The sequence below is a fragment of the Pseudophryne corroboree genome, chromosome 9, assembly GCF_028390025.1.
Source record: "Pseudophryne corroboree isolate aPseCor3 chromosome 9, aPseCor3.hap2, whole genome shotgun sequence".
Taxonomy (NCBI): domain Eukaryota; kingdom Metazoa; phylum Chordata; class Amphibia; order Anura; family Myobatrachidae; genus Pseudophryne; species Pseudophryne corroboree.
In genome coordinates this window covers 343131465-343157969 of record NC_086452.1, presented here as the reverse complement: position 1 = coordinate 343157969, position 26505 = coordinate 343131465, and the positions used below count along the sequence as shown (strand labels likewise).

Here is a 26505-nt window from a genome sequence, read left to right as displayed (position 1 = left end):
ATGCTCCGTTGTTGTTCATACTGTTAACTGGGTAAATTTATCACGAGTTATACGGTGTGGCTGGTATGAGTCTTGCCCTGGATTCCAAAATCCTTTCCTTGTACTGTCAGCTCTTCCGGGCACAGTTTCTTTAACTGAGGTCTGGAGGAGGGACATAGAGGGAGGAGCCAGTGCACACCAGTATCCCAATTCTTTCTTAAAGTGCCCTGTCTCCTGCGGAGCCCGTCTATTCCCCATGGTCCTTAGTCCCCAGCATCCACTACGGACTACGAGAAATAGATTTACCGGTAAGTAAAATCTTATTTTATATATATATATATATATATATATATAGCAAAAAATAAACCCCATTAATAGGTTGAATTGCAAATTATTTTTAGAACAGTTCCACTCAAAGCAAAAAGTCTGACACATTTTGCAATGTTTTTAGTGTGTATGATCCCCATTTTCCAAATTAGGAATGGGTTTATTTTAAACTACAGTACAGTCAAGTTTGAAATGTTTTGGCTATTATTCTTTCAATGAGCAAAACTGTTAAATACACTGAAAAATGTTGCATCCTTAACATTAATGATTGTAGCCGGCCAGACCGACTCCGAGATATTGCTGACCGATTTAGTGTGGACCATGACGCAATGCTAGATAATGTGTTATATGCCAGAGCATACACCAGTAAGAGACATACAACAACCTTTTATAGAAATGTTAATTACTGTGTCTCTCTATGCCTACACCTATTTGTTGTTAACTGTTTGTAAAAAATGGATATTTATTTCCAACAAGACTTCACAAAGCTGCACAACTCTGTCATGCAGTGCAAATGCTATTGCACCAATCTGTGTGGGAAAGAGAGTGACTCGCCCGTTGAGTGCAGTGACAGCAAAGGTGCAAAATTGTGCTCCTTTGGGGAACAATTGAGCAGATTGTGGCATGGTTATGTGTAATAGTGATGAAAACATTTCAGCTTTTGGAAGATTTTCACTTTAATTGAGTTTCCCCCTGATATATTAAGAGAATTTCCTTATAGTAAACCTTTATCAAGCTTGTCTATTATTTATTTCTGATATGCTCAGATAACTCTATACTTTGATATTATCATGTCCACCTAACTGAAAGTGGAACAGAGAAAACAAACAGCAGATTGACTACTTTTGAAGACATGTGATGCTGATTCAAGAAAGCAATTAGTTTGAAATATTACTATAAGCCAGAGGTTCCAAACACTGGTGTATTAACCTGGAGAAGGCATAAGGAAGTGATAAACCAGTGATATGTGTAAGGTGATAAAGCCACCAGCCAATCAGCTCCAATATGTAAATGAACAGTTAGGATCTGATTGGCTGGTGCCTTTATCACATTGCACATATCACTGGTTTATCACTTCCTTATGCCTTCTCCAGGTTAATACATCTGCCCCACTGTCCTCAAGGCACACCAATGGTCCAGGTTTTAAGGATATTCATTTTGACGTCACGAACACGCCCTGCGTTCGCCCAGCCACGCCTGCATTTTTTCTGGCACGCCTGCATTTTTCAGAACACTCCCTGAAAACGGTCAGTTGACACCCAGAAACGCCCACTTCCTGTCAATGACTCTGCGGTCAGCAGTGCGACTGAAAAGCTTCGCTAGACCTTGTGTGAAACTACATCGGCCGTTGTGAAAGTACATCGCGCCGCATACGCATGCGCAGAAGTGCCGTTTTTTTGCATCATCGCTGCGCAGCGAACATTTTCAGCAAGCGATCAACTCGGAATGACCCCCAATGTACCTTCATGCAGAAAGTGCTATAGCAGCACGATCCTTGCCACTATAGTACATCTCCCCTTAAGTCACTTGTGGCTAAGCATAGATATACTTACAACCAGGACCATTAGGGTGCCTTGAGGACTGTGTTTGGGAACCTTTGCTATAAGCCAATTATTGATTATCTTATTATTGATTATCTTTTCTAAGGGGTACCAACAAATCTGTAAAGCCATTTTAGAATATATTTAGAGAATAAACAATAATTTGTCTTTTCTCTTACGTCCTAGAGGATGCTGGGGTCCACATTAGTACCATGGGATATAGACGGGTCCACCAGGAGTCATTGGCACTTTAAGAGTTTGAGAGTGTGGGCTGGCTCCTCCCTCTATGCCCCTCCTACCAGACTCAGTTTAGAAAATGTGCCCGGAGGAGTCGGTCACAGCTAGGGGAGCTCTACAGAGCTTTTCTAGAAAAGTTTAATTTTAGAGTTTTTTATTTTACAGGGAGGTTGCTGGCAACAGCCTCCCTGCAGCGAGGGACTAAAGGGGGGGAGCAGTGTCCGCTCTGCGGGGTCTGAGCCACTGTCTCCGCTGACTGGACACTGAGCAGCAGAGGGGTCGGATCGTTACCTCCCACAGGGGATCGCTCACTTCAGCAGCATGCCGCCAACCCCTTACAGAGCTGAAGAAGTGGCGAGTGAGACACCGACCCCCCTAGCAAGTGGGGGGCCGGTGTGAAATGGCGACAGTGGGGAGGGAGCGCAGAATTAACTGCGCTCCTGGGAAGGCTCAGCGGTACATGGTGCGGCGCTATGAGGGGCGTCCTGGGCCAGCGCTTACCCCCTACACTGGTCCAGAAGCCTGTCAGGGTCCTTGGATCTCAGCCTGCACTAATTCCTCAGGCCAGTATAATCCATGAAGAGCGGGAAGACAGCGCCATTAAGGGGGCGGAGCTTCTCCTCAGAGCGGACCGGGCAGCGTTTCAGCGCCATTTTCCTGCCTGCACATCGCTTAGAAGGAGAGCAGGTCCCTCCACAGCAACTCCAGCTACAGTATCTGTACACGGTACCAGGGGGTTGTAGAAGGGGAGGGAGGCTGTAATACGACTGTGTGTCCTATTAAGGTGCACAGTCAGCGCTGACAAGGGGTCTCCCTTTGGTAAAGGCGCTGTGTGTGGGTTGGCTCCAATCTCTGGGTCTCTCTTGCCATTCTTGGGGGGGAACTCTGTCTGCCCTCACGTATGTGTGAGTGTGTGTGTGTGTGTGTGTGTGTGTGTGTGTGTGTGTGTGTGTGTGTGTGTATAGAGTGCTTGGTGGTCTCCTTTAGCTATGTCCAGGGACACTGTGTCATATGCTGCAGAGGATTTATCCTCCCAGGATGATCCCATTCCATGTAATCACGACAGCACTGGTTTAGCACAGACACCAGCAAGGGAGCCTGAGTGGTTTTCCTCTATCAAATCTTGGATTTCTCAGATTTCTGACAGGGTTGCAAGTACTGAATCTGCAACCCAGGTATTACAGAGCTCTATAGCAGTATGGCCGGTTTCTGGTACCTCAGGACGCTCCGCTATATACTCCCATAAGCGTGCGCTTGTGCATGTCACACAAGACGACACTGATACCGATTCTGACACCACAGGCGGTGATGGGGATGTGTTGCGGGGGTCCGCATATCTTGCAAAGGGGGTGCAATTGTTGATAGAGGCTATCAGGGATGTGTTGAATGTTAATGATACCACACCTGAGTAGGTTGAGGAGGCCTTTTCCACTGAAAATAAAAAAGCCTCGCTAACCTTCCCTGCGTCAAAGGAATTGAATGCTATATTTGAGAAAGCATGGGAGAACCCTGAGAAAAAATTCCAGGTCCCTAAAAGGGTCCAGGTGGCGTTTCCTTTCCCTGAGGAGGATAGGAAAAAATGTGAAAACCTGACGATTGTTGACGCATCTGTGTCCAGACTCTCAAAGAAGATGGTTTTGCCTGTTCCAGGATCTACCGCATTAAAGGAGCCGGCTGATAGAAAAATTGATAACACTCTTAAATCAATGTACACAGCTTCAGGGGCCATATTACGTCCCACTATTGCTACTGCATGGATTGCAAAAGCAATAGTAAAGTGGTCGGCTACCTTACTTGAGGATTTGGATACGATGGATAGGGATGATGTTGCATTATATTTACGCAACATACATGATTCAGCAGGTTTTATGGTAGAATCCATGAAAGACCTGGTTCCATGGCTGCGGGAATCTCTTCCATGTCTGTTTCAACTCGCCGGGGACTGTGGCTGCGCCAGTGGTTGGCTGATGTGGAATCCAGGAAAAGTGTGGAGTCCCTACCCTATACAGGTCAGGCTCTCTTTGGAGAAGCTCTAGACGCGTGGATATCCATGGCTACAGCGGGTAAGTCTCCGTTTCTTCCCTCAGCAGCACCTGCTCCGAAGAAATCCTTCTCTTCATCTGCAACACAGTCCTTTCGGCCTAACAAGCCTAGAAAGGCCAGACCGCCCAATATCTTTTTTAGGGGAGGTCGAGTTAAGTCCAAGAAACCTGCCGCTACAGGTTCCCAGGAACAAAAGCCTGCTTCAGGTACGCCAAAGTCCTCCGTGTTACGGTGGACAGCGCGGCCCGGAGGTGGGGCCGGTGGGAGCGAGACTCAGACAATTCAGTCACATCTGGGTATCGTCTGGCCTGGATCCCTGGGTGATAGATATTGTGTCCCAGGGATACAGGCTAGAATTTCAAAATCTCCCTCACCGTTTTTTCAAATCAGGCTTGCCAGTTCTACTGGCAGACAGAACTGTACTACAGGAAGCTGTCCAGAAGTTGGTGGAGGCACAGGTCATTGTACCAGTCCCTCCGCATTTACAAACCACAGGATACTATTCAAACCTTTTCGTGGTACCGAAACCGGATGGTTCGGTCAGGCCCATTCTGAACCTAAAATCACTGAACCCCTTTCTAAAGGAGTTCAAGTTTAAGATGGAGTCTCTCAGGGCGGTGATATCAGGTCTGGAAGAGGGGGAATTCCTGGTATCTCTGGATATCAAGGATGCGTACCTCCACATTCCGATCTGGCTGCCGCATCAGGCTTATCTCCGTTTCGCATTGCTGGACTGTCATTTCCAGTTCCAGGCCCTGCCATTCGGCCTTTCTACAGTGCCGAGGGTGTTTACCAAGGTGATGGCAGAAATGATGGTTCTCCTCCGCAAACAAGGGGTGAACATCATTCCATATCTGGATGATCTGCTGATAAAGGCATCATCCAAGGAGAAGCTGCTGCAGTCCATTGTTCTCACAACACGCCTCAAGAGTCATGGTTGGATTCTGAACCTTCCAAAGTCACATTTGGAACCAACCCAGAGGTTGTCCTTTCTGGGAATGATCCTAGACACAGAAGTGCAGAAGGTGTTTCTTCCGCAGGAAAAGGCGTTGGTTATACAAACGATGGTCCAGGATGTCCTGAAGCCAGCCCGGGTGTCGGTTCATCAATGCATTCGCCTGTTGGGAAAGATGGTGGCCTCTTACGCGGCTCTCCAGTACGAGGCTCTCCACGCTCGGACCTTCCAACTGGATCTCCTGGACAAGTGGTCGGGATCTCATCTCCACACGCACCAGAGAATTCGTCTGTCGCCGAGGGCCAGGATTTAGCTCCTCTGATGGTTGCAATTACCTCACCTTCTGGAGGGCCGCAGGTTCGGGATTCAGGAATGGGTCCCTCTAACCACGGATGCGAGCTTTCGGGGCTGGGGAGCAGTCACTCAAGGAGTAACCTTCCAAGGATGGTGGTCAAGCCTGGAATCCGTCCCACCCATCAGCATCCTGGAACTAAGAGCCGTCTACAACGGTCTTCTTCAGGCGGCCCCTTTTCTAAGAAATCGGGCCATTCATGTGCAGTCGGAAGATGTAACAACAGGGGCTTACATAAACCGACAGGGCGGAACGAAGAGCAGAGCGGCAATGTCAGAGGTGACAAGAACACGCGTTGGCGCTGTCAGCCATCTTCATTCCGGCAGACCTTTGGGGATTACCCCAAATAGACATGATGGCCTCTCGTCTCAACAAAAAGCTTCAGCGTTATTGTTCCAGGTCGAGGGACCCACAGGCAGTGGCAGTGGACGCCCCGGTGTCTTCGTGGGTGTTCCAGTCGGTGTACGTGTTTCCACCACTCCCACTCATCCTAAGAATCCTAAAGCTCATAAGGAGAATAGGGGTTCAAGCGATCCTTATTGCCCCAGACTGGCCAAGAAGGGCTTGGTACGCGGACCTTCTGAATCTACTGCAAGAAGAACTGAGGCCTCTTCCTCTTCGGGAGGACCTGCTGCGGCAGGGGCCATTCGCCTATCAAGACTTACTGCGGCTGCGTTTTATGGCATGGAAGTTGAGCGCCTGATACTTGCTCAGAAGGGCATTCCTACCCTCATCCAGGCTAGGAAAGGGGTAACGTCTAAACATTACCATCGTATTTGGAAGAAATATGTCTCTTGGTGTGAATCCAAGAAGCTTCCTACGGTTGAGTTTCAACTCGGACATTTTCTCCTCTTCGTGCAAGCAGGTGTGGATATGGGCCTGAGGTTAGGATCTGTGAAGGTCCAAATTTAGTCCCTATCCATTTTCTTTCAGAAACAATTGGGTGCCCTCCCTGAGGTTCAGACCTTTTAGAAGGGAGTTCTGCACATCCAACCTCTCTTTGTACCGCCTATGGCGCCTCTTGGGACCTTAAGTGGTGTTGCAGTTCCACCAGTCGGATTGGTTTGAGCCTCTACAGGAATTTGAGGTCAAATTTCTTAAATGGAAGGCGATCACGTTGTTAGCCTTAGCTTCTGCTGGACGTGTGTCCGAATTGGGGGCTTTATCCTGTAAAAGCCCTTACTTGATCTTCCACGAAGATAGAGCTGAGCTCCGGACACGTCAGCAGTTTCTACCGAAGATTGGGTTGGCATTTCATATCAACCAACCTATTGTGGTGCCAGTGGCTACTGACTCCTCAATTACTTCAAAGTCCTTGGATGTTGTGAGGGCTCTGAATATATATGTGAAGAGAACTTCTCGTCACAGAAAGTCGATCTCTCTGTTTGTCCTATATGATCCCATGAAAATTGGGTGTCCTGCTTCTAAGCAGACTATTTCTCGCAGGATTTGGTTCACTATCCAGCACGCTTATTCTACGGCAGGACTGCCGTGCCCAAAATCTGTTAAGGCCCACTCTACTCGTAAGGTGGGGTCTTCCTGGGCGGCTGCCCGGGGTGTCTCGGCAGTGCATCTTTGCCGAGCTGCAACTTGGTCTGGGTCAAACACGTTTGTAAAGCTTTACAAGTTCGATACTTTGACTGAACTTCAGATCATCAGAGGCCAATCAGTTTTGCAGGAGCCTCCACGCTCTCCCTCCCGTTCTGGGAGCTTTGGTACATCCCCATGGTACTAATGTGGACCCCAGCATCCTCTAGGACGTAAGAGAGAATAGGATTTTGGTTAACTACCGGTAAATCCTTTTCTCATAGTCCGTAGAGGATGCTGGGTGCCCGCCCAGCGCTTCGTTTTCCTGAAAATTTTATTTGGTTCAGTACAACTTCGTTTTAGTTGTGTACTGCATTGTTACTTGGTGAGAGGGAGGAGCCAGCCCACACTCTCAATCTCTTAAAGTGCCAATGGCTCCTGGTGGACCCGTCTATACCCCATGGTACTAATGTGGACCCCAGCATCCTCTACGGACTACGAGAAAAGGATTTACCGGTAGGTAACCAAAATCCTATTTTTCACAATTTTTGTTGCTTTATTCTATAAGATAGGAAAGGCATACAGGTGTACATGAGACAATGGGTGTCATTCCGAGTTGATCGCTAGCTGTTGTTGTTTGCAGCACAGCGATCAGGCTAATAATCGGCATTTCTACGTATGCACCGCAATGCGCATGCGCGACGTACGGGTACAAAGGCTTTTGTGATTTTGCACATGTTCTAGCGACGTTTTCATTTGCACTGGCAGCCGCAAGAAGATTGACAGGAAAGGGGCGTTTCTGGGTGTCAACTGACCGTTTTCAGGGAGTGTTTAGAAAAACGCAGGCGTGCCAGGGAAAACACAGGCGTGGCTGGGCGAACGCTTCGTGGGTGTGTGACGTCAAAAGCCAACCCTCCAACGTTAGAATCAACGCACACGAAGAGTAAGTTCAGGGCTGGTCTTGTTTTGCACAAAAAGTTTTTGCAGGCGCTCTGCTGCACAGGCGTTCGCACTTCTGCAAAGCGAAAATACACTACCCAGTGGGCGGCGTCAATGTGTTTGCACGGCTGCTAAAAACTGCTAGCGAGTGAACAACTCGGAATGACCACCATTAGCTCTTAATTGCATTACTTTTCAGGATAAATGAAGCATTGTTTCAATGAGTTGTAAGTGTATCACAAATTTGTCCACATCTTTATAAGTGCAAAAAGACCATTATACAAAGGTAACATGTGTAAGCACAGCCTGCATGTCCTCTTTCTCTCATAACCTGTTTATTACATACGTATACAGCATTTTAATGGATACATTGACAATTGAGATGAATTGATAACTGGTTAAAGAGTGATAGTAAACAAGACTGCTGAATTTCTTTTGCAATTAATCACTTTCATCATGAGGAAAATTGGCATTCACCTATGGACAGTCCACAAATATGTATTTGTGCAGCTTTGCAAATGATGCTTAAATGTGCTTTTTAACTCTTATCATTTCAAAATGTTATTTTCTTCAGGTGAACACCAGATGGAGCTCTTGGATTATGTAGCAGCAAAATTTCATGAAGAAGTTGGTGTTTTTAAACTCTTGGTAAATTGTAATCTACTATTGTGAAAATACATATAAATAAAGAAATAATAGAATACTGTTTTGTAGTGAATTAAATGACTAATCTTAATGACTCTATGGAGTATATATTACTAATGTTCGATTTTGAATTCAATTTTAAGATGGATTTAAATCGACTGAAATCGAATCAAAATAAAATCTTTTTCACCATCCAAATCGTTTCCTTTACTAACATTCGATTTCTAAATCAATTTCAAAATTGAATTTGTTGTTCATCAATTATGACTGGGGGTTTTGTATGTTCATTTCAAAATTGAACATAAAATCACCTATAACATTAAATATAAAATTAAATGAAATAAAATAAAAATCAACAAACATTTCCTTATGTATTCATATTGGTCTAACATATCACCTGACGGAAGCTACTGTGGTACGTTTAATTCTGGTTTGCATACATCTCAGATGGTGGGACGTCTGTACATGCACGGGATCCATTCTGTGCAGGTGCAGAGCAGGTCCTGGGTTATCACACACAGTGCCCTACAAACTGCAGTCTGTCACTGCTCGGGCGCAGGGAATCCGAAGACGCAGGAGCGATGTGCAGCATGGCACCCTGAACAGAGATGCCGGTGGCACACTGCTTAAGTATGGATTCACAGATGCACGCAACAAGACACCCCAAAAATGTCCGCAATGTGCTTAACTACTCTGCTGTCAACAGCCACAAATGGTGCCTGACTGTCAGTCACTCTGCGTAAAGGTAAGTGCTGCGAGCGGCATCGCTATTAGACTTTGTTGCATGCACAGTGCGAAGCATATACAGGCACAATCTTTCAATTAAAATACAGTGATTTACAGTCTGATGCCGTCAGGGCAGGCATTCCCAACTACGGTCCTCAAGGCACACTAACAGTGCAGGTTTTAGTGATATCCAGGGTTCAGCACAGGTGACTTAATTAGTAGCTCAGTTATTTTGATTTAACCATCTGTGCTGCAGCCTGGATATCACTAAAACCTGCATTGTTGGTGTGCCTTGAGGACCGTGGTTGGGAAGGTATCCGTTCACATGGTCGACCATGTTATGGTCGACAGTCATTAGGTCGACCACTATTGGTCGACATTGACATGGTCGACATGGACACATGGTCGACACATGAAAATGGCCGACACATGAAAGGTCGACACATGAAAAGGTCGACATGAGTTTTTTACCTTTTTTTTCTTTTGGGGAACTTTTCCATACTTTACGATCCACGTGGACTACGATTGGAACGGTAATCTGTGCCGAGCGAAGCGGTAGCGGAGCGAAGGCACCATGCCCAAAGCATGGCGAGCGAAACGAGCCATGCAAGGGGACGCGGTGCACTAATTGGGGTTCCCAGTCACTTTACGCAAAAAACGACACCAAAAAAAGTAAAAAAACTCATGTCGACCTTTTCATGTGTCGACCTTTCATGTGTCGACCATTTTCATGTGTCGACCATGTGTCCATGTTGACCATGTCAATGTCGACCAATAGTGGTCGACCTAATGACTGTCGACCATAACATGGTCGACCATTCATACCGGAACCGGTTGGGAATGCCTGCGTCAGGGGGTGGAGAGGGGACGGTGACGGCCTACCTCTCTCCAAACAGAGGTGTGTCATCGCCTTTGCGGGGGAGGAACAAGGCCAGGATCTCAGAGGATTTCCAAGCCTCTTGGTAGCTCCTGCAGTGGCCCATGGGAACTTGCACCTGCTCAGAGTAGGTGACGTGAAATTTGCGGTAAAATTATCGACGATAAATTATTGCGGCTAATTGAAGTCTTGCATGATTTGCGGTAACATCTCAGGTTTTTTGTGTGCAAAAAAGCGGGTTATCGCAGCTAACTGAATACTCCTCTTTGTGTAATTACAAATGTTCACACAGGCACAGTTATACCGAATGCTACTTTTTGTTTCTCGGACGTCCTAAGTGGATGCTGGGACTCCGTAAGGACCATGGGGAATAGCAGCTCCGCAGGAGACTGGGCACAACTAAAAGAAAGCTTTTGGTCTAACTGGTGTGCACTGGCTTCTCCCTCTATGACCCTCCTCCAGACTTCAGTTAGAATCTTGTGCCCGGCTGAGCTGGATGCACACTAGGGGCTCTCCTGAGCTCCTAGAAAAGAAAGTATATTTTAGGTTTTTTATTTTCAGTGACATCTGCTGGCCAGTAGCGGATCTTGCCACGGGCAAGCAGGACTTTTGCCCGGGGCGCCGCCTTCCGGAGGGCGCTGGCGCCATCCGGAGGGCGCCGCACCGTGGCAAGATCCGCCACTGCTGCCCGCTGTGTCCCCCGTCCGCCTCCGCTGCCCGCTGCCGTCCCCGTCCGCCTTCTGTGAAGGGAACTAGACGCTATGCGTCTAGTTTCCCTTCGTGGAGAGTAACTTTGCTGAGCGGTGCGCGATGACGTCATCGCGCACCGCACAGCAAAGGTCCTCTCCACGAAGGGAACTAGACGCATAGCGTCTAGTTTCCCTTCGTGGAGAGGACCTTTTGCTGTGCGGTGCGCGATGACGTCATCGCGCACCGCTCAGCATTCAAGCGGCGCTAGCAATGTACAGGGGGCGTAACTGACCACGCCCCTTGTATTAGGCCACGTCCCTTTTCCTGACCGGGGCGCAGAGCACCCTTGAACCGGCCCTGCTGCTGGCAACAGACTCACTGCTACGAGGGACTAAGGGGAGAAGAAGCGAACCTACCTGCTTGCAGCTAGCTTGGGCTTCTTAGGCTACTGGACACCATTAGCTCCAGAGGGATCGAACACAGGACCCGACCTCGATCGTCCGGTCCTGGAGCCGCGCCGCCGTCCCCCTTACAGAGCCAGAAGCATAAAGATGGTCCGGAAAATCGGCGGCAGAAGACTTCGGTCTTCAACAAGGTAGCGCACAGCACTGCAGCTGTGCGCCATTGCTCCTCATGCACACCTCACACTCCGGTCACTGATGGGTGCAGGGCGCTGGGGGGGGGGGGGCGCCCTGAGCAGCAATATTAATACCTTGGCTGGCTAAAAATCACAATATATAGTCCCAGAGGCTATATATGTGATAAATACCCCTGCCAGAATCCATAAAAAAGCGGGAGAAAAGTCCACCGAAAAAGGGGCGGGGCTATCTCCCTCAGCACACTGGCGCCATTTTTCCCTCACAGCTCCGCTGGAAGGATTGCTCCCTGGCTCTCCCCTGCAGTTTCAAGCTACAGAAGGGTAAAAAAGAGAGGGGGGGCACTAAATTTAGGCGCAGCAATATATATATATATATATATATATATATATATATATAAGCAGCTATAAGGGAAAACACTCAGTTATAGTGTTAATCCCTGTGTTATATAGCGCTCTGGTGTGTGCTGGCATACTCTCTCTCTGTCTCCCCAAAGGGCTTTGTGGGGTCCTGTCCTCTGTCAGAGCATTCCCGGTGTGTGTGGTGTGTCGGTACGGCTGTGTCGACATGTTTGATGAGGAGGCTTATGTGGAGGCGGAGCAGATGCCTATAAATGTGATGTCACCCCCTGCGGGGCCGCCACCTGAGTGGATGGTTATGTGGAAGGAATTACGTGACAGTGACGACTCCTTACATAAAAGGTTTGACGACATACCAAATATGGGACAGCCGGCTTCTCAGCCTGTGCCTGCCCAGGCGTCTCAAAAGCCATCAGGGGCTCTAAAACGCCCGCTACCTCAGATGGCAGACACAGATGTCGACACGGATACTGACTCCAGTGTCGACGACAATGAGACTAATGTAACTTCCAATAGGGCCACACGTTACATGATTGAGGCAATGAAAAATGTGTTGCACATTTCTGATGTTACCCCAGGTACCACAAAAAAGGGTATTATGTTTGGAGAGAAAAAACTACCAGTAGTTTTTCCTCCATCTGAGGAGTTAAATGAAGTGTGTGAAGAAGCGTGGGCTTCCCCCGATAAGAAACTGGTAATTTCTAAAAGGTTACTAATGACGTACCCTTTCCCGCCAGAGGATAGGTCACGTTGGGAAACATCCCCTAGGGTGGATAAAGCGCTCACACGCTTGTCAAAGAAGGTGGCACTACCGGATACGGATACGGCCGCCCTAAAGGAGCCTGCTGATAGAAAGCAGGAGGCTATCCTGAAGTCTGTATATACACACACAGGTATTATACTGAGACCAGCTATTGCTTCAGCATGGATGTGCAGTGCTGCAGCTGCGTGGTCAGATTCCCTGTCGAAAAATATTGATACCCTAGACAGGGACACTATATTGCTAACCGTAGAGCATATTAAAGACGCAGTCTTATACATGAGAGATGCACAGAGGGATATTTGCCGGCTGGCATCTAAAATAAGTGCAATGTCCATTTCTGCCAGGAGAGGGTTATGGACTCGGCAGTGGACAGGTGATGCAGATTCTAAAAGGCACATGGAAGTTTTGCCTTATAAGGGTGAGGAGTTGTTCGGGGATGGTCTCTCGGACCTCGTTTCCACAGCAACAGCTGGGAAGTCAGCATTTTTACCCCATGTTCCCTCACAGCCAAAAAAAGCACCGTATTATCAGGTACAGTCCTTTCGGCCCCATAAGGGCAAGCGGGTTAAAGGCGCGTCCTTTCTGCCCAGAGGCAGAGGTAGAGGGAAAAAGCTGCAGCATACAGCCAGTTCCCAGGAACAAAAGTCCTCCCCCGCTTCCTCCAAGTCCACCACATGACGCTGGGGCTCCACAGGCGGAGCCAGGTACGGTGGGGGCCCGTCTCAAAAACTTCAGCAATCAGTGGGCTCGCTCACGGGTGGATCCCTGGATCCTTCAAGTAGTATCTCAGGGGTACAAGCTGGAATTCGAGACGTCTCTCCCCCGCCGTTTCCTCAAATCTGCCTTGCCAACAACTCCCTCAGGCAGGGAGGCAGTGCTAGAGGCAATTCACAAGCTGTATTCCCAGCAGGTGATAGTCAAGGTGCCCCTACTTCAACAAGGACGGGGTTACTATTCCACAATGTTTGTGGTACCGAAACCGGACGGTTCGGTGAGACCCATTTTAAATTTGAAATCCTTGAACACATATATAAAAAAAATTCAAGTTCAAGATGGAATCGCTCAGGGCGGTTATTGCAAGCCTGGACGAGGGGGATTACATGGTATCTCTGGACATCAAGGATGCTTACCTGCATGTCCCCATTTACCATCCTCACCAGGACTACCTCAGATTTGTGGTACAGGATTGTCATTACCAATTCCAGACGTTGCCGTTTGGTCTATCCACGGCTCAGAGGGTCTTTACCAAGGTAATGGCCGAAATGATGATACTCCTTCGAAAGAAGGGAGTTTTAATTATCCCGTACTTGGACGATCTCCTGATAAAGGCGAGGTCCAGGGAGCAGTTGTTGGTCGGGGTAGCACTATCTCGGGAGGTGCTACAACAGCACGGCTGGATTCTAAATATTCCAAAGTCACAGCTGGTCCCTACGACACGTCTACTGTTCCTGGGGATGGTTCTGGACACAGAACAGAAAAAAGTGTTTCTCCCGGAGGAGAAGGCCAAGGAGCTGTCATCTCTAGTCAGAGGCCTCCTAAAACCAAAACAGGTGTCGGTGCATCACTGCACGCGGATCCTGGGAAAGATGGTAGCTTCCTACGAAGCAATTCCATTCGGCAGGTTCCATGCAAGAACCTTTCAGTGGGACCTGTTGGACAAGTGGTCCGGATCGCATCTTCAGATGCATCGGCTGATAACCCTATCTCCAAGGACCAGGGTGTCTCTGCTGTGGTGGCTGCAAAGTGCTCATCTTCAAGAGGGCCGCAGATTCGGGATACAGGACTGGGTCCTGGTGACCACGGATGCCAGCCTTCGAGGCTGGGGGGCAGTCACACAGGGAAGAAACTTCCAAGGACTATGGTCAAGTCAGGAGACTTCCCCACACATAAATATTCTGGAACTGAGGGCCATTTTCAATGCCCTAAGTCGGGCAAAACCCCTGCTTCAAAACCAGCCGGTACTGATCCAGTCAGACAACATCACGGCAGTCTCCCATGTAAACCGACAGGGCGGCACGAGAAGCAGGACGGCGATGGCAGAAGCCACAAGGATTCTCCGATGGGCGGAAAATCACGTGTTAGCACTGTCAGCAGTGTTTATTCCGGGAGTGGACAACTGGGAAGCAGACTTCCTCAGCAGGCACGACCTCCACCCGGGAGAGTGGGGACTTCATCCAGAAGTCTTCCAACTGATTGTAAACCGTTGGGAAAGGCCACAGGTGGACATGATGGCGTCCCGCCTAAACAAAAAGCTAGAAAGATATTGCGCCAGGTCAAGAGACCCTCAGGCGATAGCTGTGGACGCTCTAGTGACACCGTGGGTGTACCGGTCGGTTTATGTGTTCCCTCCTCTTCCTCTCATACCAAAGGTACTGAGGATAATAAGGAGAAGAGGAGTAAGAACTATACTCATTGTTCCGGATTGGCCAAGAAGAGCTTGGTACCCGGAACTTCAAGAAATGATCTCAGAGGACCCATGGCCTCTGCCGCTCAGACAGGACCTGCTGCAGCAGGGGCCCTGTCTGTTCCAAGACTTACCGCGGCTGCATTTGACGGCATGGCAGTTGAACACCGGATCCTGAAGGAAAAGGGCATTCCGGAGGAAGTCATTCCTACGCTGATTAAAGCTAGGAAAGAAGTGACCGCAAACCATTATCACCGCATTTGGCGAAAATATGTTGCGTGGTGTGAGGCCAGGAAGGCCCCAACGGAGGAATTTCAGCTGGGCCGTTTTCTGCACTTCCTACAGTCAGGGGTGACTATGGGCCTAAAATTGGGTTCCATTAAGGTCCAGATTTCGGCTCTATCGATTTTCTTCCAGAAAGAACTGGCTTCACTGCCTGAAGTTCAGACTTTTGTTAAGGGAGTGCTGCATATTCAGCCCCCTTTTGTGCCTCCAGTGGCACCTTGGGATCTCAACGTGGTGTTGGATTTCCTAAAGTCACATTGGTTTGAGCCACTTAAAACCGTGGAATTGAAATATCTCACGTGGAAAGTGGTCATGTTGTTGGCCTTGGCTTCGGCCAGGCGTGTATCAGAATTGGCGGCTTTGTCATGTAAAAGCCCTTATCTGATTTTCCATATGGATAGGACAGAATTGAGGACTCGTCCCCAGTTTCTCCCTAAGGTGGTATCAGCCTTTCATCTGAACCAACCTATCGTGGTGCTACTAAAGACTTGGAGGCTTCCAAGTTGTTGGACGTAGTCAGGGCCCTGAAAATTTATGTTTCCAGGACAGCTGGAGTCAGAAAGACTGACTCGCTATTTATCCTGTATGCGCCCCACAAGTTGGATGCACCTGCTTCAAAGCAGACTATTGCTCGCTGGATCTGTAGTACGATTCAGCTTGCACATTCTGCGGCTGGACTGCCGCATCCTAAATCAGTAAAGGCCCATTCCACGAGGAAGGTGGGCTCTTCTTGGACGGCTGCCCGAGGGGTCTCGGCTCTACAACTTTGCCGAGCAGCTACTTGGTCGGGGTCAAACACATTTGCTAAATTCTACAAGTTTGACACCCTGGCTGAGGAGGACCTAGAGTTTGCCCATTCGGTGCTGCAGAGTCATCCGCACTCTCCCGCCCGTTTGGGAGCTTTGGTATAATCCCCATGGTCCTTACGGAGTCCCAGCATCCACTTAGGACGTCAGAGAAAATAAGAATTTACTCACCGGTAATTCTATTTCTCGTAGTCCGTAGTGGATGCTGGGCGCCCATCCCAAGTGCGGATTGTCTGCAATACTTGTATATAGTTATTGTTTAACTAAAGGGTTATTGTTGAGACATCTGTTGAGAGGCTCAGTTGTTGTCATACTGTTAACTGGGTATTGTATCACGAGTTATACGGTGTGATTGGTGTGGCTGGTATGAGTCTTACCCGGGATTCAAAATCCTTCCTTATTGTGTCAGCTCTTCCGGGCACAGTATCCTAACTTAAGTCTGGAGGAGGGTCATAGAGGGAGGAGCCAGTGCACACCAGTTAGACCAAAAGCTTTCTTTTAGTTGTGCCCAGTCTCCTGCGGAGCCGCTATTCCCCATGGTCCTTACGGAGTCCCAGCATCCACTACGGACTACGAGAAATGGAATTACCGGTGAGTAAATTCTTATTTTTTCAAATAGAGATTTATAATTAAACATTAAAATACTCATACAGGCAATCAAAGTCCCATTATTTTTCTTTCATAGCCTTTTAAAGTATACTTTAAGGTTCATTTAAACAAAAAAGGGACATGAAAACTCATCTGCCTTAGGTTGATAATGCAAATTGAACCCACTTTTTTTTGCAAAAAAAAAAATGATTATGAGGTAAAGGAATGTATAATGGCCCTCATTCCGAGTTGTTCGCTCGCAAGCTGCTTTTAGCAGCTTTGCACACGCTAAGCCGCCGCCTACTGGGAGTGAATCTTAGCATAGTAAAATTGCGAACGAAAGATTCTCAAAATTGCGATTACACACCTCTTAGCAGTTTCTGAGTAGCTTCAAACTTACTCGGCATCTGCGATCAGTTCAGTGCTCGTCTTTCCTGGTTTGACGTCACAAACACACCCAGCGTTCGCCCAGACAATCCTCCGTTTCTCCAGCCACTCCCGCGTTTTTCCCAGAAACGGTAGCGTTTTTTCGCACACACCCATAAAACGGCCAGTTTCCGCCCAGAAACCCCCACTTCCTGTCAATCACATTACGATCACCAGAACGAAGAAAAAACCGTGAGTAAAATTCCTAACTGCATAGCAAATTTACTTGGCGCAGTCGCACTGCGGACATTGCGCATGCGCATTCGCGACTAATCGCTCCGTTTCGAGAAAAAAATAACGAGCGAACAACTCGGAATGACCCCCAATGATCTCTCAAGAGTCAGGCAAGATTGATAAAACATTTTTTCTGTAATCTCAATATTTTGATTGACAAAGGGTAAAAATTTCAAAGTGATACGTAGATTAGGCACTGAGATGTGATTTTTTTCCAAATACACCTCACAAAAAACAGAGCATCAGGAGTGGCATTTCCAAGCAATTTTTCTAAATTTTGACCCCCTATGGGGTGTATTCAATACCTGTCGGAAACTGCCGTCTTGCCGGAAAGACCGCAGTTTCCGACAGGTTTAGGTCGACAGGTTTAGGAAGGGGTTCCGACCTGTTCAATGCGGACCCATTTTTTCCGACAAGTCGGGAAATCCAACTTGTCGGAAAGCTGACGGAATGCACGTGGATTGGCGGAATAGCCGCCTATCCACGTGCTTCTGTCGGAAAGGGGACCAAATTCGACAGGTTTTGGTCCCGTTTCCAACAATGTCAATCCGACTTTGTCAAAAGTCAGATTGACATTGCCGCCGCCTCCACCATCCACCCTGAGGGGAGCAGCGCCGGGGTGAAGCGAGCAGCGCTGGGGGGAGGGGAGCCGGAGTGAGGAGAGCGGCAGCAGCGCCGGGCAGAGGTGAGCAGCAGCGGCCAAATCCGACAGTCAGATTAGGCTCAAATCCGACAATCGGATTTGGACACTCTTTAAATAGGGGTTGTCGGATCCTTTCCGACAAATGCATGTAGGAATGGATCCGACTCTTATTGAAGTGTAGTACCCATAGATTATACTTACCCCTCCAGAGTCCCGTTTCCGAGTGATTTTCGCATGCGCACTGAAGATGTCCCCGGGAACAAGGTACGGGCGCCATGTTCCCGGAGACCTGTGCATGCGCAGTAGACTGGCTTTATGCCAGAGTTTACTAGCTGTAAGAGAGGAAGGGGCCAGCAATGGAGGCTGCACAGGGGTCCCCTCCACTCTTAAAATGCCTCTGGTTAGTAGCTATGTGGTAGTATCGAGTGTACAAAGTATCATTAAAATTTGAGTTGGTGGGTTTCATGCCTGGGTGAACTGTGACCCATTTTGATGTGTAGCAGGTTTAATTATGTTCATTAAAATTTTGTGTTTGCCATGTTATTGTTCCAAGTTTATCCCTTTACCATTGGAATTCTGCATTACAACAGCCAGTGCTTGCAATTGTCCAGAGATTACTATTCTACTACAATCAAAAACTGTTCAATGCTATAAATTTGATTATTCTATTGAGAATTCTATATTAACGGTAGGGTTGAAAATGTCAGCGCAACATTTATAAGGTATGTGATTGTTTTCTGTTCTCAGATTATTGATTCTATCATGGCTCTCTTCCGGGTGGATTTTAGTGGCCGAGGAGAATTGGCTGAAAGGCAGCAGAAACTAGCTCAGATGCTCTCCAGGCTTCAGAAAATATCAGAAGGTCAGATAAATGAATTGTATTTTCTCTGACGTCCTAAGTGGATGCTGGGGACTCCGTCAGGACCATGGGGATTAGCGGCTCCGCAGGAGACAGGGCACAAAACTAAAGCTTTAGGATCAGGTGGTGTGTACTGGCTCCTCCCCCTATGACCCCCCTCCAAGCCTCAGTTAGGTTTTTGTGCCCGTCCGAGCAGGGTGCAATCTAGGTGGCTCTCTTAAGGAGCTGCTTAGAAAAAGTTTTTAGGTTTCTTATTTTCAGTGAGTCCTGCTGGCAACAGGCTCACTGCATAGAGGGACTTAGGGGAGAGAAGTTCAACTCACCTGCGTGCAGGATGGATTGGCTTCTTAGGCTACTGGACACCATTAGCTCCAGAGGGAGTCGGAACACAGGTCTCACCCTGGGGTTCGTCCCGGAGCCGCGCCGCCGACCCCCCTTGCAGATGCTGAAGATTGAAGGTCCAGAAACCGGCGGCAGAAGGCTTTTCAGTCTTCATGAAGGTAGCGCACAGCACTGCAGCTGTGCGCCATTGTTGTCACACACTTCACACCAACGGTCACGGAGGGTGCAGGGCGTTGCTGGGGGCGCCCTGGGCAGCAATGTATAATACCTTATTCTGGCTAAAAATACATCACATATAGCCCCTGGAGGCTATATGGATGTATTTAACCCCTGCCAGTTCTCAGAAAAACGGGAGAAGAAGCCCGCCGAAAAGGGGGCGGGGCCTATTCTCCTCAGCACACAGCGCCATTTTCCCTCACAGAAAGGCTGGTGGGAAGGCTCCCAGGCTCTCCCCTGCACTGCACTACAGAAACAGGGTTAAAACAGAGAGGGGGGGCACTTATTTGGCGATATGTATATATATATTAAAATGCTATAAGGGAAAAACACTTATATAAAGGTTGTCCCTGTATAATATAGCGTTTTTGGTGTGTGCTGGCAAACTCTCCCTCTGTCTCCCCAAAGGGCTAGTGGGGTCCTGTCCTCTATCAGAGCATTCCCTGTGTGTGTGCTGTGTGTCGGTACTTGTGTGTCGACATGTATGAGGACGATGTTGGTGAGGAGGCGGAGCTATTGCCGGTAATGGTGATGTCACTCTCTAGGGAGTCGACACCGGAATGGATGGCTTATTTAAGGAATTACGGGATAATGTCAACACGCTGCAAGGTCGGTTGACGACATGAGACGGCCGGCAAACCAATTAGTATCTGTCCAGGCGTCTAAAACACCGTCAGGGGCGTTAAAACGTCCTTTCTCTAAAGTCCTAAGTGGATGCTGGGGACTCCGTCAGGACCATGGGGAATAGCGGCTCCGCAGGAGACAGGGCACAAAAATAAAGCTTTAGGATCAGGTGGTGTGTACTAGCTCCTCCCCCTATGACCCTCCTCCAAGCCTCAGTTAGGTTTTTGTGCCCGTCCGAGCAGGGTGCAATCTAGGTGGCTCTCTTAAAGAGCTGCTTAGAAAAAGTTTTTTAGGTTTTTTATTTTCAGTGAGTCCTGCTGGCAACAGGCTCACTGCATCGAGGGACTTAGGGGAGAGAATTTCAACTCACCTGCGTGCAGGATGGATTGGATTCTTAGGCTACTGGACACCATTAGCTCCAGAGGGAGTCGGAACACAGGTCTCACCCTGGGGTTCGTCCCTGAGCCGCGCCGCCGACCCCCCTTACAGATGCTGAAGATTGAAGGTCCGGAAACAGGCGGCAGAAGGCTCTTCAGTCTTCATGAAGGTAGCGCACAGCACTGCAGCTGTGCGCCATTGTTGTCACACACTTCACACCAAGCGGTCACGGAGGGTGCAGGGCGCTGCTGGGGGCGCCCTGGGCAGCAATATTTTATTACCTTAAGGCAAAAGAATACATCACATATAGCCATTAAGGCTATATGTATGTATTTAACCCATGCCAGTTATCTAAATCCACGGGAGGAAAGCCCGCCGAAATAGGGGGCGGGGCTTATTCTCCTCAGCACACAGCGCCATTTTCCTGCTCAGCTCCGCTGTGAGGAAGGCTCCCAGGACTCTCCCCTGCACTGCACTACAGAAACAGGGTAAAACAGAGAGGGGGGGCATTTTTTTGGCGATATACTGGATATATTTAAGCTGCTATAAGGAACAACACTTATATAAGGTTGTTCCCATATATATTATAGCGCTTGGGTGTGTGCTGGCAAACTCTCCCTCTGTCTCCCCAAAGGGCTAGTGGGGTCCTGTCTTCGATAAGAGCATTCCCTGTGTGTCTGCTGTGTGTCGGTACGTGTGTGTCGACATGTATGAGGACGATGTTGGCGTGGAGGCAGAGCAATTGCCGATAATGGTGATGTCACCCCCCAGGGAGTCGACACCGGAATGGATGGCTTTGTTTATGGAATTACGTGATAATGTCAGCACATTACAAAAATCAGTTGACGACATGAGACGGCCGGCAAACCAGTTAGTACCTGCCCAGGCGTCTCAGACACCGTCAGGGGCTGTAAAGCGCCCTTTACCTCAGTCGGTCGACACAGACCCAGACACAGACACTGAATCTAGTGTCGACGGTGATGAAACAAACGTATTTTCAAGTAGGGCCACACGTTATATGATCACGGCAATGAAGGAGGCTTTGCATATCTCTGATGCTGCAAGTACCACAAAAAGGGGTATTATGTGGGGGGTGAAAAAACTACCTGTAGTTTTTCCTGAATCAGAGGAATTAAATGATGTATGTGATGAAGCGTGGTTTAACCCAGATAGAAAAATGCTAATTTCAAAAAAGTTATTAGCATTATACCCTTTCCCGCCAGAGGTTAGGGCGCGCTGGGAAACACCCCCTAGGGTGGATAAGGCGCTCACACGCTTATCAAAACAAGTGGCGTTACCGTCTCCGGATACGGCCGCCCTCAAGGATCCAGCAGATAGGAGACTGGAAACTACCCTAAAAAGTATATACACACATACTGGTGTTATACTGCGACCGGCCATCGCCTCAGCCTGGATGTGCAGTGCTGGGGTCGTCTGGTTGGATTCCCTGACTGAAAATATTGATACCCTGGATAGGGACAGTATTTTATTGACTATAGAGCAATTAAAGGATGCTTTCCTTTATATGCGAGATGCGCAGAGAGATATTTGCACTCTGGCATCGAGAGTAAATGCGATGTCCATATCTGCCAGAAGGAGTTTATGGACGCGACAGTGGTCAGGTGATGCGGATTCCAAACGACATATGGAAGTATTGCCGTATAAAGGGGAGGAGTTATTTGGCGTCGGTCTATCGGATCTGGTGGCCACGGCAACTGTCGGAAAATCCACCTTTTTACCTCAGACCCCCTCCCAACAGAAAAAGACACCGTCTTTTCAGCCGCAGTCCTTTCGGTCCTATAAGAAAGCAGCCCCTGCCCAGGAACAGAAGCCCTCCCAGGGTTCTGCAAAGCCCTCAGCATGACGCTGGGGCCTTACAAGCGGACTCAGGAACGGTGGGGGGTCGACTCAAGAATTTCAGCGCACAGTGGGCTTGCTCACAGGTGGACCCCTGGATTCTGCAGGTAGTATCTCAGGGTTACAGGTTGGAATTCGAGAAGTCTCCCCCTCGCCGGTTCCTAAAGTCTGCTTTGCCAACGTCTCCCTCAGACAGGGCGACGGTATTGGAAGCCATTCACAAGCTGTTTGCTCAGCAGGTGATAGTCAAGGTACCCCTCCTACAACAGGGAAAGGGGTATTACTCCACGCTATTTGTGGTACCGAAGCCGGACGGCTCGGTAAGACCTATTCTAAATCTGAAATCTTTGAACCTGTACATACAAAAATTCAAGTTCAAGATGGAGTCACTCAGAGCAGTGATAGCGAATCTGGAAGAAGGGGACTTTATGGTGTCCCTGGACATAAAGGATGCTTACCTGCATGTCCCAATTTGCCCTTCACATCAAGGGTAATGGCCGAAATGATGATTCTTCTGCGAAGAAGAGGCGTGTTAATTATCCCTTACTTGGACGATCTCCTGATAAGGGCAAGGTCCAGAGAACAGCTGGAGGACGGAGTAGCACTAACCCAAGTAGTGCTGCAACAACACGGGTGGATTCTGAATTTTCCAAAATCTCAGTTGACCCCGACAACACGTCTGCTGTTCCTGGGAATGATTCTGGACACGGTTCAGAAAAAGGTGTTTCTTCCGGAGGAGAAAGCCAGGGAGTTATCCGAACTTGTCAGGAACCTCCTAAAACCAGGGACAGTGTCTGTACATCAATGCACAAGAGTCCTGGGAAAGATGGTGGTTTCTTACGAAGCGATTCCATTCGGCAGATTCCACGCACAAACTTTTCAGTGGGATCTGCTGGACAAATGGTCCGGATCGCATCTGCAGATGCATCAGCGGATAACCTTATCGCCACGGACAAGGGTGTCTCTTCTGTGGTGGTTGCAGAGTGCTCATCTGTTAGAGGGCCGCAGATTCGGCATACAGGACTGGGTCCTGGTGACCACGGATGCCAGTCTGAGAGGCTGGGGAGCGGTCACACAAGGAAGAAACTTCCAGGGAGTATGGTCAAGCCTGGAGATGTCTCTTCACATAAATATACTGGAGCTAAGAGCGATTTACAATGCTCTAAGTCTGGCAAAACCCCTGCTTCAGGGTCAGCCGGTGTTGATCCAGTCGGACAACATCACGGCAGTCGCCCACGTAAACAGACAGGGCGGCACAAGAAGCAGGACAGCAATGGCAGAAGCTGCAAGGATTCTTCGCTGGGCGGAAGATCATGTGATAGCACTGTCAGCAGTATTCATTCCGGGAGTGGACAACTGGGAAGCAGACTTCCTCAGCAGACACGATCTACAACCGGGAGAGTGGGGACTTCATCCAGAAGTCTTCCACATGATTGTGAACCGTTGGGAAAAACCAATGGTGGATATGATGGCGTCCCGCCTCAACAAAAAACTGGACAGGTATTGCGCCAGGTCAAGAGATCCTCAGGCAATAGCTGTGGACGCTCTGGTAACACCGTGGGTGTTCCAGTCAGTGTATGTGTTCCCTCCTCTGCCTCTCATACCAAAAGTACTGAGAATTATACGGCAGAAGGGAGTAAGAACGATACTAGTGGCTCCGGATTGGCCAAGAAGAACTTGGTACCCGGAACTTCAAGAGATGCTCACGGAGGATCCGTGGCCTCTACCTCTAAGAGGACCTGCTTCAGCAGGGACCGTGTCTATTCCAAGACTTACCGCGGCTGCGTTTGACGGCATGGCGGTTGAACGCCGAATTCTAAAGGAAAAAGGCATTCCGGAAGAGGTCATTCCTACACTGGTAAAAGCCAGGAAGGAGGTGACTGCACAACATTATCACCGCATTTAGAGAAAACATGTTGCGTGGTGTGAGCCTGGAAGGCCCCCACGGAGGAATTTCAACTGGGTCGATTCCTACATTTCCTGCAAACAGGATTGTCTATGGGCCTCAAATTGGGGTCCATTAAGGTTCAAATTTCGGCCCTGTCGATTTTCTTCCAGAAAGAATTGGCTTCAGTTCCTGAAGTCCAGACTTTTGTAAAAGGAGTACTACATATACAGCCCCCGGTTGTGCCCCCAGTGGCACCGTGGGATCTTAATGTAGTCTTGGATTTTCTCAAATCCCATTGGTTTGAGCCGCTCAAATCGGTGGAGCTGAAGTATCTCACATGGAAAGTAACCATGCTACTGGCCCTGGCTTCAGCCAGGAGAGTATCAGAATTGGCGGCTTTATCATATAAGAGCCCATATCTGATTTTCCATACGGACAGGGCAGAACTGCGGACGCGTCCTCATTTTCTGCCTAAGGTGGTGTCAGCGTTTCACCTGAACCAGCCTATTGTGGTGCCTGCGGCTACTAACGAGTTGGAGGATTCCAAGTTGTTGGACGTGGTCCGGGCATTGAAAATATATATTTCAAGAACGGCGGGAGTCAGAAAGTCTGACTCACTGCTTATATTGTATGCACCCAACAAGATGGGTGCTCCTGCTTCTAAGCAGACGATTGCTCGTTGGATTTGTAGCACAATTCAACTTGCACATTCTGTGGCAGGCTTGCCACAACCTAAATCTGTCAAGGCCCATTCCACAAGGAAAGTGGGCTCATCCTGGGCGGCTGCCCGGGGAGTCTCGGCATTACAACTCTGCCGAGCTGCTACTTGGTCAGGGGCAAATACGTTTGCAAAATTCTACAAATTTGATACCCTGGCTGAGGAGGACCTTGAGTTCTCTCATTCGGTGCTGCAGAGTCATCCGCACTCTCCCGCCCGTTTGGGAGCTTTGGTATAATCCCCATGGTCCTGACGGAGTCCCCAGCATCCACTTAGGACGTTAGAGAAAATAAGAATTTACTTACCGATAATTCTATTTCTCGTAGTCCGTAGTGGATGCTGGGCGCCCATCCCAAGTGCGGATTGTCTGCAATACTTGTACATAGTTATTGTTACAAAAAAATCGGGTTGTTATTTGTTGTGAGCCGTCTGTTCAGAGGCTCCTACGTTTGTCATACTGTTAACTGGGTTCAGATCACAAGTTATACGGTGTGATTGGTGTGGCTGGTATGAGTCTTACCCGGGGTTCAATATCCTTCCTTATTGTGTACGCTCGTCCGGGCACAGTATCCTAACTGAGGCTTGGAGGAGGGTCATAGGGGGAGGAGCCAGTACACACCACCTGATCCTAAAGCTTTATTTTTGTGCCCTGTCTCCTGCGGAGCCGCTATTCCCCATGGTCCTGACGGAGTCCCCAGCATCCACTACGGACTACGAGAAATAGAATTATCGGTAAGTAAATTCTTATTTTTACCTCAGTCGGTCGACACAGACACGGACACTGACTCCAGTGTCGACGGTGAAGAAACAAACGTATTTTCCTTTAGGGCCACACGTTACTTGTTAAGGGCAATGAAGGAGATGTTACATATTTCTGATACTACAAGTACCACAAAAAAGGGTATTATGTGGAGTGTGAAAAAACTACATGTGGTTTTTCCTGAATCAGATAAATTAAATGAAGTGTGTGATGATGCGTGGGTTTCCCCCGATAGAAAATTATTGGCGGTATACCTTTTCCCGCCAGAAGTTATGGCGCGTTGGGAAACACACCTTAGGGTGGATAAGGCGCTCACACGCTTATAAAAACAAGTGGCGTTACCGTCTCCAGATACGGACGCCCTCAAGGAGCCAACTGATAGGAGGTTGGAAAATATCCTAAAAAGTATATACACACATACTGGTGTTATACTGCGACCAGCGATCGCCTCAGCCTGGATGGGCAGCGCTGGGGTGGCTTGGTCGGATTCCCTGACTGGAAATATTGATACCCTTGACAGGGACAGTATTTTATTGACTATAGAGCATTTAAAAGATGCATTTCTATATATGCGAAACTCTGGCATCAAGAGTAAGTGCGATGTCCATATCTGCCAGACGATGTTTCTGGACACGACAGTGGTCAGGTGATGCAGATTCCAAACGGCACATGGAAGTATTGCCGTATAAAAGGGAGGAGTTATTTGGGGTCGGTCCATCGGACCTGGTGGCCACGGCAACAGCTAGAAAATCCACCTTTTTTACCCCAAGTCACATCTCAGCAGAAAAAGACATAGTCTTTTCAGCCTCAGTCCTTTCGTCCCCATAATATCTGCTCAGGGATAGAGGTAAGGGAAGAAGACTGCAGCAGGCAGCCCATTCCCAGGAACAGAAGCCTTCCACCGCTTCTGCCAAGTCCTCA

General features: G+C 48.5%; 1 protein-coding gene across 5 annotated transcripts in view; it reads left to right on the top strand.

Moving 5' to 3' along the window:
• DMC1 (DNA meiotic recombinase 1) overlaps positions 1-26505 on the top strand; it is a 465896-nt gene that overhangs the window by 352265 nt on the left and 87126 nt on the right. For 4 of the 5 annotated variants that reach the window (XM_063938803.1, XM_063938804.1, XM_063938801.1 and 1 more), the window contains 3 exons: positions 581-672; positions 8475-8548; positions 18690-18804. In XM_063938803.1, coding sequence (XP_063794873.1) covers positions 581-672; positions 8475-8548; positions 18690-18804 — 281 coding nt within the window. The remainder of the gene's footprint in view (positions 1-580; positions 673-8474; positions 8549-18689; positions 18805-26505) is intronic. The other variant, XM_063938805.1, reaches the window with a different exon arrangement.